General features: G+C 37.7%; 1 protein-coding gene across 4 annotated transcripts in view; it reads right to left on the bottom strand.

The window, feature by feature from the left end:
• Synj2bp (synaptojanin 2 binding protein) overlaps positions 1–8385 on the bottom strand; it is a 32266-nt gene extending 23881 nt beyond the window's left edge. For 2 of the 4 annotated variants that reach the window (XR_013439002.1, XM_078050131.1), the window contains exon 1: positions 904–1114. Coding sequence is in view for 3 of the 4 variants with exons in the window: in XM_078050131.1 (XP_077906257.1) it covers positions 904–951 (48 nt within the window). In the remaining variant the exon portion in view is untranslated. Of the gene's footprint in view, positions 1–903; positions 3856–8179 lie in introns of those variants that run through there. The other 2 variants (XM_005322849.4, XM_078050132.1) reach the window with 2 other exon arrangements.
• Between the last annotated feature and the right edge of the window lie 2990 nt (positions 8386–11375).

Here is an 11375-nt window from a genome sequence, read left to right on the forward strand (position 1 = left end):
AAATAGAGAAAAAAAAACAGAGAGGGGTGAGGGTCAGGAGGTGAGGGTAGATAACTGGGGATGTGACTCAGTGGTTAAGTGCCCCTGGGTTCAATTCCCAGTACCACCCCCCCCCCAAAAAAAAAGAGTTATGGAGTGATTAGGCAAATTTACAAAAGGTCATAAAGCTTTTGGTGAAGCCAATACTCCAAATAAGAGTGTTTGATGCCAAGGTCTAAGCTTTTAACCATTTTGCCATACTGTATCCTTGTAGAAAAATGTACTATTTTAGAGAAAAGTCTTTTAAGCACTGCTTGCTATCTTGGGAGCCAGCTGGTCTTTGAGCTAGCTCTGAAAAAAACAATGTTAAGATAGTGGTTGAGAACAGTCCCCATCAGTAATATATTCCAGAAGAAAGACTGGAGTTTTGTCATAGTAGTAGGTCCCTACTGCTTATCTTTAGGTCAGAGAAGGAAAAACCTTGCATTTCATTCAGATTCTTATCTATAAAGTCTTAAAGTTATAAAGTAAAATAACTGTTCAAACTGTTGTTCTGGATATAATCTAGAAATAATTAATATGAAACAAAATAGTCAATTAACATCAAGGATTGTAATCACTAATTGAGTTATGAGCACTAGATTGACAAACACTGTGTTTGTCCTTCTGTCTACATGGAAACTTTTTCTACCACAAAATCAATCCCACTAATTTTCATCAGACATCAAATAAACTATTGGGTACAAAATCTTTATTATGGTAAAACATGCTTAATGTAAAATTCATAGTTTTAATGGCTTTTAATTATATAATTCTGTGGCATTAAGTACATTCACAATATTGTATAACCATCACTATTCATATCCAGAATTTTCACAAAGACACACACACACATTCACAAAACCAATAAACAAAAATACCCACCTCTATACCCATCAGACAATAACTCCTCATTCTCTCCTCCTTCCACATCTTGGCAACCTCTATTATGTATTCTGTCTATATATCTCATAAGTGGAATAATATAATTCTCTTTTGTGTCTAATTTCACTTAGTAGAATGTCTTTAAGATTCATCCACATTATAGCATGTATCAGAATCTCTTTCCTTTAATGGCTGAATATTATTCTACTGATTAAATATACCAAATTTTAAAAATTTGTCAAGGGACATTAGGAGTATTTCCACATTTTAGCTACTATGAATAATACTCCTATGAATACTGGTATGCAATCATCTGTTTGAGTCTCTGCTTTCAATTATTTTGGGTATATACAGAAGTGGAAGTATTAGAAAACAGGGTAATCCTATGTTTTATGATACAAGGAATTGCCAAACTGTTTTTCACAGTGGTTGTACCATTTTACATTCCTATTAGCAAGCATAGGGTTCTAGTTTCTCCACATTTTTCTTAAGATTTGTTATTTATTTTATAATAGTCATCCCAGTGGGTGTAAAGTAGCATCCCACTGTGGTTTTGATCTGCATTTCCCAAATGCCTAGTGATGTTGATTATGTTTTTCATGTGATTATCAGCCACTTGTACATCTTCTATGGAGAAAGTCTATTCAAGTCCTTAGCTCATTTTTAATTTGTTTTGTTGTTGTTGAGTTTGAGTTCTTTACATATTCTGCTTGTTAATTATTATCAGAAATAATAAATATCTTCTCTGATTCTGTAGATTATCTTTAATACTCCTGATAATGGCCTTTGATGAACAACATTTTTAAGTTTGATGAAGCCCTATTTCTTATTCTTCTTTTGTTGTCTTTGCAATTGCTATCATACCCAACAAATCATCACCAAATCCAATCATGAAGATTTTTCCTATCTCTTCTTCTATGAGTTTAGTAGTCATATTCACAGCATATTATAAGTAAATACAAAACTACTACCTGTTTACAAAGTGCATGTAAAGACATATCAGAGTAGATATTCAAAGGGAAGAACATACAAGGTGGAGGTTAGGTTTGAAGGGTGAAAATAAGATCAGACAGGGACTTAGGTATTCATAAATTTTTAATTTTTATATATTGCATAAGGCAAGGATAAAACTCATTCTTATGCAAATGAATGTCTAGTTAATCCAATATCATATATTGAGAAATGGTATTCTGCCATTATTTGATGGAATGTTCTGTATGTCTGTTATTTGTTGATAATGTTGTTCAGTCCTCTATTTCTTTATTCATCTGTTGATAGTCCTATTACTAAAAACTGGAGTACTAAAATTTAACTATTACTGTAAAATCATCTGTTTTCCCTTCAATTCTTCAACATTTGCTTCATGTATTTTGGGACTCTGTTGTTTAGTGCATGTAAGTTTACAGTTATTATTCTTTCTGATGAACTCATTTTTTTAATAATTATTATGTAAAAATAGGGAAAAAGGAACATGGGCTGGGATTGTGGCTCAGTGGTAAGGCACTCCCCTAATATGTGTGAGGCACTGGGTTTGATCCTCAGCACCACATAAAAAATGAAATAAAGAAACTGTGTCCACTTAGAACTAAAAAATAAACATTTTTTTTAAAAAAGGAACATAGTTAAACACTGTAGAAGCTATATACAACAAATCCAAGATTGACATCATTCTAAACAGAGAAAAATTGAACACATTCCCTCTAAAAACTGCAACAAGACAGGGTGGTCACTTTTACCTCTTCCATTCAATGTAGTCCTTGAAACTCTAGCTGAAACAATTAGGCAAAAGAAAGAAATTAAAGGGACACAAGCAGAAAAAGAAGAGCACAAACTATATGTGTTTGTGGACAACATGATCTTATATTTAGAAGACCCAAAAAACTCCACTAGAAAACTTTTAGAACTTATAAATGAATTCAGCAAAGTAGCAGGATACAAAATTAACACCCCAAAATCAACTGCATTCCTATATTACAACAAATAGCTGAAAGAGAAATTAGGAAAACTATTCCATTCACAATAGTCCCATGGGAATTACGCTAACAAAAGAGGTAAAGAACTTCTACAATGAAAACTTCAGAATAGCAAAGAAAGAAATTGAGGAAGACCTCAGAAGATGGAAAGACCCTCCACATTCTTGAAGAAGCAGAATTAATATATCAAAATGGCCATACTATCAAAAGTGCTTTACAGATTCAATGCAATTCTTATCAAAATTCCAATGACATTCCTCATATAAATAAATAAAAAAGCAGTCATGAAACTCATCTGGAAAATTAAGAGGCCCAGAGTAGCCAAAGCAATCCTTAGTGAGGAAAAGCAAAGCAGGAGGCATCACAGTACTAGACCTTAAATTATAGTACAGAGCTATAGTAACAAAACAGTATGACATTGGTACCAAAACAGATAAGACAACCAATGGAACAGAATAGAAGACACAGAGACAAACCCACAAGAATACAGTTACCTCAAACTTGATAAAGGCGCTAAAAACATATATTGGAAAAAAATATAGCCTCTTCAAAAAACGGTGCTGGTAAAACTAGAAATTCCTACATAAATGAAATTTAACCCCTATCTCTCACCCTGCACAAAACTCAACTCAAAGTAGATCAAAGACCTAGGAATTAGACCAGAAACCCTGTACCTACTAGAAGAAAATGTAGGCCCACACTCCAACATGTCAGCTCAGGAACTGACTTTCTTAACAATACTCCTAAAGTGCAAGAAGTAAAATCAATAATCAATAAATGGGATTATAGCAAAATAGAAAGCTTCTCCACAGCAAAGGAAACAATCAAGAGTGTGAAGAGAGAGCCTACAGAATGAGAGAAAATCTTTGCCACCTGTACCTCAGATAGGGTATTAATTTCCAGGATATACAAAGAACTCAAAAAGCTCAAACTAAAACAACCAAATAACCCAATCAATAAATGGGCAAAGTACTAAACAGATACTTCCAAAAGAAGAAATACAGATGGTCAATAAATACATGAAAAAATGTTCAACATCTCTAGAAGTTGGAGAAATGCATATTAAAACTATGCTGAGATTCTATCTCATTCTATCTCACTCAGAATGGCAATTATCAGGAATACAAGTAACAATAAATATTGGCAAGAATGTGGGGAAAAAGGTACACTCACACATTAAATGAGACTGCAAATTGGTACAACCACTCTGGAAAGCAGTATGGAGATTCCTCAAAACATAGGAATAGAACCACCATTTGACCCATTTATCTCACACCTGGTTTAAATCCAAAAGATTTAAAATCAGTGATGTTTATATCAATGTTTATAGCAGCACAATTCACAATACTAAGCTATGGAACCAACCTAGATGCTCTTCAACAGATAATGGACAAAGAAAATGTGGTATAAATACACAATGGAGTATTACTCAGTTATAAAGAAGAATGACTTTATGACATTTCTAAGTAAATGGATGGACCTGGAGACAACTATTCTAAGTAAAATAAACCAGTCCTAAAAAACCAAAGGTTGAATGTTTTTGCTGATATGTGTATACTAACCACAATAAAGGGGAAAGAGGAGAAAACAGAAGTTCAGTAGATAAGGTAAAGAGGGAGAAAGGAAAGAGAGAGGATAAAAGGAAAGACAATGCAATAAATCCAAAACAAATTTCCTATGTATTTATATGAATACACCATTATCAATCCCACCATCATGTACATCACACATGTACATCCTAACTAGAATAAGATATATTTCACGCTTGTATAATTATATCAAAATGAATTCTATTGTCATGTATAACTAAAAAGAACCAATAAAAATTTTACTATGGAATGCCCCTGAGTGTCTTGTAATTTTTTCACATTAAATCTATTTTGTGTGAAATTAGTACAGTCATTCCAGCAATCTTTTGAATGGAATATCCTTTTTCATTCTTTCATTATAAATCTATTTGTGTCTCTAGTTCTTTTTTTTTTTTAAAGAGAGTGAGAGAGAGAGGGGGACAGAGAGAGAATTTTAATATTTATTTTTTCTTAGTTCTCCGTGGACACAACATCTTCGTTTTGTATGTGGTGCTGAGGATCGAACCCGGGCCACACGCACGCTAGGCGAGCGCGCTACTGCTTGAGCCACATCCCCAGCCCCATGTCTCTAGTTCTAAAGTGAATCTGTTGCAAACAGAATATCATTGGATCTTTTTTATTCCATTCTGCCTACTGATTGAAACATTTAATGCTTGCAATTTAAGTAATTAACAATACTTCATCCATACAGGGTTTTTTTTACCTTTAGTTGATTTTTGTTTTTCAGTGACACTTTTATTCTCATTTTCTTTCTTTCTTTTTTTTTTTTTTTTTGTAGTGAGGATTAAACTCGGGCACTCAACTACTGAGTCACATCCCCATCCCTATTCTGTATTTTATTTTGAGAAAGGGTCTCACTGAGTTGTTTAGCATTTAACTTTTGCTGAGGCTAGCTCTAACTGGCAATCCTCCTGTCTCCACCTCCCAAGCCACTTAGATTACAGGCCTGCCCTGCCTGGCTTAGTCTCATTTTCTTTCTTTTTTAAAAAAATATTTATTTTTTAGTTGCAGTTAGACACAATACCTTTATTTATTTATTCATTTATTTTTATGTGGTGCTGAGGATCAAACTAAGGGCCTCACACGTCGTGCTAGGCAGGCACTCTACCACTGAGCCACAACCCCAGCCCCTCATTTTCTTTTGACTAACAAATATCCTATTGTACAGGGATTATTTCTTGTCCTTCACTATCAAAAATTCCTAATCATATGTAGACATGTAACAAACAGTAAATAAATTTTAAAGTTTTACTTTAATTTTGTGTCTTCTAAAACTAACATTTCTATCATCTTAGTTGTCTTTCCCTCAATAAATAATTTCACAACTATTTGAATATAATCCACTTAATCATACGGCTCCACAAAGTGGGATGCACCTGTCCGCTTATCTTTCATTTCTGTTTCCCCCAAATAATGGCTAGATATTCTTAAGGATTGTTCTAAAAAGACCTTTAGACTAATTCTTCTCCCCACCCCACCCCCAGCCCTTTTTATATTTTATTTTGAGACAAGTTCTTCCTAAGTTGCTTAGGGCCTAAGTTGCTGAGGCTGACTTGAACTTCTGGTCCTCCTGCTTAGCCTCCTAGGCTGCTGGGATTATAGGCATGCACCACCATGCTCTGACCTTTAGACTAATCTTCAGAGCTCTTCTGTTCCGTGGAGTTTTTCCACCTATTTCTTCCCCTTATTTATTGTATCTAAGCTAATTTCCTAGCCATCACTATAACACATTATGTCCAACCTCATCCTTTTTTTGTCAAATTGTTATCTACTAGAGAATTCTGTTTATGACTTTGCAAAAGCTTAAACAAACCTTCTTGCTGGTTCTTTTTACTGAAACACATTCTATTACGTTATTCTATTATATCAGTTTGGTCATTTACTGATTATTTTGTGTCATGCACTAGACAAAGCATTAGCCAAAAAAAAAAAAAAAAAAGAAAGAAAGAAAATATATATTTTATGGGGGGGGGGCACCAGGGATTGAATTCAGGGGCACTCAACCACTGAGCCACATCCTCAGCCCAATTTTGTATTTTATTAGAGACAGGGCCTCACTGAGTTGCTTAGGTTGGCTTTGAACTTGTGATCCTCCTGTCTCAAAATCCAGAGCCACCGGGATTACATGTGTGTGCCACCACACCCTAAAACTAACATACCTGGCTGAAATATACATTTTTGTTAAAAAATCAGAAAACCTCCTAGTAGAGACAGGAGATTTCAGTGAGAAAACAAAAACAAAACAAAATAAAATTATCTCTAGTGTTTCAGAGTTTGATTTTTAAGTCATGCAGACCTGGATCCAATTCTTAAATCTGTCCCATAAGAGCTGTATGATGTAAAAGTCAAGATTTCCTTATTTGTAAAACAAGGGATAATAGCCATTCCATCTTTTCATTGATAGGAGATAAAACAAAGACCTTGGCAATATATGAGATACAATCTATAATTGTGTAGAATGTTGAATGATTAGGAAGGATCTAATCTGGGAGAAGCAGTAAGTTATGCTATGCTCTTATATGTAAGATCAACTGCCTGTTGCCCCCCCTTTTTTTTAAACAACAGGAAGGAAGACACAAATATGGATAACTCTGAAAGTCATGTTTCATAAAGAATGATCTATTAGTAGTGAGTAAACTATTGCAAAATTCCACATAAGAGAAGGTGACGGATGGTTCTAGGTAGTGGCAATGAGAAAAGAATGAAAGGACATTTCAGAGAACTCAGAGTACTTGATTAGAGGTACTTGAAATACAGTATTTGGCAAGACTTAACTGTCACCTAGCCATGCATCCATTAACAATAACAACAGTAGCAAAAACACTGCTTTACACATGTCAGACAATAATCTAAATATTTTACAGAGATTAACTCATTTCACTCTCAACACTCTGAGTATATTCTATAACCATTCCCATTTTACAGAGGAGTATATTCTATAACCATTCCCATTTTATAGAGGAGAAATTAAGGCTTGCATCAGTTACAAAGCTAGTAAGAGGCTAGATAAAAGATTTGGCCTTAGGTAGTGTAATCCTAAATCTAAAACTCCTAATGGAAAAATTAAACCGCCTTATAGAAAAGGCAACCAACTTCAAAAAAGGCAGTTGTAGTCATGTCAAAAGCACAGCGTAATAAAGTGTCACGGAAAAGAGGTAAGTGAGCATCTGGCTATATCTGAACCACATGAGGTATTCAGTTTAAAAGACAAAAACCAAAGTCCATACTGAATCCAATACTCCGAAGATGGGGCCTAGGAAATAGCGTTTTGGTTTTTGTAAATGAAAGAGCAAAAAATTAAAAACCCTGAACAATTCTGGAGTAGTACCAAGTTTGAATGTTTTTGCAAAAAAGTAACTAGTCCCTCAGAAACAGGGATCGAGCAGACAAAGGTAGGAAGGGGATGGTATCCGCGATATGCTGGCTTAGAAACAGGACTTTTCTCGTTTTGTCTAGCACCGTTAGCTGACAGAATCCCTTCCAGGCTGTGAACGCATGTGGTAAACCGACTGGATTATGAAGCCAAGTCCTCAGACCCGTTATCTGACTAACGAAGGATGCCAAGATTTTTCCTACGTGCCTGAAAGCTTACAGGAAACTTTGAGGTTAGGGCCTGCTTGCTCCGAGGCCAGGTAAACCCGGGTTAGCAAAACAAATGTCTGCTCTGCAATTACACCCTCAAGTCCCCTGCTCCGAGTCAAGTCCCGCACATACCTGAGGGTCCTCTCGTAAGATTGATCTCTTCCTCAGTGACCAAATAATCCACCCTTCCGTTCATGTTCCACTGCTCGCCTGGCTTCCTCCTCGGGTCAGCTGGCGCTCTGCACAGGTGAAGGTGAATCGGTCTCGGCGCGGTGTCCTAGGCACAGTCCTTTCGGTTTCCGAAGCCTGCAGACCGGAAGAAGCCGCTGCCGGGCCCAGGGCGCAGGGAACGCAGGGAATTGTGGCTCTCGCGTTATCTCGCCGCGAGGGATCGCGTTATCTCACCGCCTTTTCCCAACCCCAACGAGCCCGGCGTGAGTCTGAGAGCAGATGGGAAGATGGGAGCGGAGGCAGGCTTGTACTGGTGGGGGACTTAAATAAATGGATTTTGTCGAAGAAATTTTTAAAATTAAATTTCCTGCCATCTCAGGAAATCACAAATGTAGAAAAATGTAGAAAGGAAGGGGTTTTATTAATCTATAAGTATCCGTCCGAACTAGGATGAACATCACAAATGATCTATTAATGAGATTGCAAAGAAGGACGGAAATCATACCTTTTATGTAGCCAAGCAGGTGCAATCCATTACGTGCATGTTCTCCTGTAAGAGGGCACCGTTTGCCACTCATTCTTTGGTAGTTCACCCTTGGGGTGGCTGGCCGTGTTAATTGTTTGCCTTTACCCAAAGGAAAAACAAAACTATCTCCATCCCCCCCCCGCGCTCCCCCCCCCCCCGCTCTCCCCCCCCTCCCTCTCACGGCCCCTCCCCGCTCCCCTCCCCCCTGCTTCCCACTGCTTCCCCCCCACTTCCCCCCCTTCACCCCCACCCCTGCTTTCCCCCCACCCTCCTCTCTCCCTCCCTCGGCTCCCCCTCTCCTCTCCACCCGCTCTCCCCCCTCCCTTTTGACAAGAAGATTCTTAGATCTTGGCACAAGCCACTTTGGATAACTTCCTTGGTGACAGGAGATGGAGGACCATCTTTCTTGATATTGACGTTTCAGAGTTATGTCCCAGAACCTTAAGAAAAAGATCCCATGTTTGTATCTGACAGAAGCTTATTTAACTTTTATAGAGAGAAAGAGACACAGAGGAAGTAATGTAATTACAGATTTTTTTCCCCCCAAGAAAATCCTCAAAGTAAAGGAAGAAGGAAAAATATCTCATCCTTTTATCCTTTTGACAGTAGGGAAAGCTTCAATCATTTTTCTTCTTTTTAACCCTTATAGTAAAATTAGTGCACTCCCTAGCTATGACTTTTTAGCTCAGCTTTTTTTTTCTTTTTGGAGCGGATATTCCATACTGAGTTTGAAGGAACTTTCAGGGCTTAAAGAGCCAGGAAAGTAAGTTTGTCTGTCTGTCTCTCTCTCTCTCTGAGGATGGCCTTAGGCCTGAGCCTAAGCAACTTCATTTTTTAAACTCCAGTTTGAAACCTGCAGTCTCACCAGGCACATCCAACAGATCCCTCCAGTATGGCCTCAAGCAAGTTACTTCCCCTCACCCTGAAAAACAGAGTGAAGCCTCTGTCAGGCTGGATGTTTCTGACCCCAGGATAAATGATGTCAAGGAGAAATCCAGAGGTAGCTGATAAAGATTGAAAGGGTGGGAGTCAAAAGACCCAAAATTTAGTATAAATAATAGAGCTGATGAACAGGAATTCAGCCAGCTGAAACAAGGATACAATCAAGCTGGAGAGCCTGATGAGGACCTGACATCCTGTCACTTGTCATCGTTTCCTGATCCTCTTTCCATCCTCACTGCTCTCAAACTCTACAACCTCATCTGGACCATGGTGAGAGCCACAACTCCTCCTTATGACCCCCTCCTCAACTGGTTGTCCACTCCACACCAGAAAAAGCCTGCCTTGGTTCACTCAGACATGATCACCATGGTCTGAGTGAGTGTGCATCTGCTGGACTTAAAGCCTAAGGCTAAAGATTTTTGAATTTAGCTTGCAGAGGGAATGTCTGACATTAGCCTGTCATGATTAAGTGTGTTTGCAGTGCTTAGAGTTAATCTAGAATTGTTTGCTGTGAATTGATTATGTCTATTGCAGCGCCTAGTATTAAGGATTGTCCTTTTCTTAAGAACCTATAGAGTGAAATTGTATTGAGCAATTTGAGTGAATAAAACATTGAAAGGGGCAGAAGCATGTAGACATTCTTTATTTCTCTCTTTGACTAATATGTTGCAATTTTGCCCCCTTGCAGCACTCATACACACATACACACGTGTACATATATGTGTACATATATATGAGGTTGTTACTGGCTGCCAAGCCAAGGGACCTGCCTGCATCTGCCCATGTAAGAAATAAACAATGAAAAGACAAAAATGAATTTTATGCAGTTTTATCAAACTGGGGAGAAACAGCAAGATTTTTTTCTCTGCTGGTTGTTAAACCATGTCACAAAAGAAAAGACCACCGACTCCAATTGAAATCAAATTAAAGCAAGCTTGTAATTCCTACTGGCTGGGGCTGTCTCTCCCAAAACCCATGGGAACAAGACAGCCCCACAGCTTTCTAGGAGCGCAGCTTTAAAGCACAGAAAGTTGCAAAAAGAGGCAGGGTGTCTTAAGAACTTACAGATTATAGGATTTTGACAAGCATAACACAAAGGCAGGTAGTAGGTTAATGGTCCAGCACGTAGGGAGTAAATTTAGATTCCAACATCAGAATTTATGAGGCGCCACTAGAATTTCAGAGAGGGTCCTTATCTGGCCAGGGAAAGCCAGGCATGGGTGAGTTCAAAGCATGGGCAGGCATTTCAAGCAAGGTTAGAGATCGCAGTAATTTATACTAAAGCTGAAATCAACTTTTCATGCTTTTGTGATTAAATGGCCCTCAATCTTAAGAGGGAATTAGGCTGGGTTTATCATGGTCCCACAGAAGCAGTTACAATTTATGGAAACAAAAGCAAGGTGATATACATATGTAGATTTAGCTGGGCTGTGCTAGCCAGAGAACATTCCAGTTTTAGCTTCCTTGGAACTGCAGCTAAATCAAGAAATAGTTTTTATTCTTTGTTTTATTCTTTGTTTCAAGGTGACCACAGGGGTTAGAGGGAACATTGGAAGATTGACAAATGTAGGCCCAATAAAAAGGCATTTAAATGTAGATGTAAAAACCAAACTAGCAGCTGCTATGTGTACCAAACAAATAAGACAGATTCAGAAGGGCTCTTATTTGCTCACCTTGAAAGAAGTTAAC

Source organism: Ictidomys tridecemlineatus, chromosome 5 (assembly GCF_052094955.1).
Source record: "Ictidomys tridecemlineatus isolate mIctTri1 chromosome 5, mIctTri1.hap1, whole genome shotgun sequence".
NCBI classification, from domain to species: Eukaryota; Metazoa; Chordata; class Mammalia; order Rodentia; family Sciuridae; genus Ictidomys; species Ictidomys tridecemlineatus.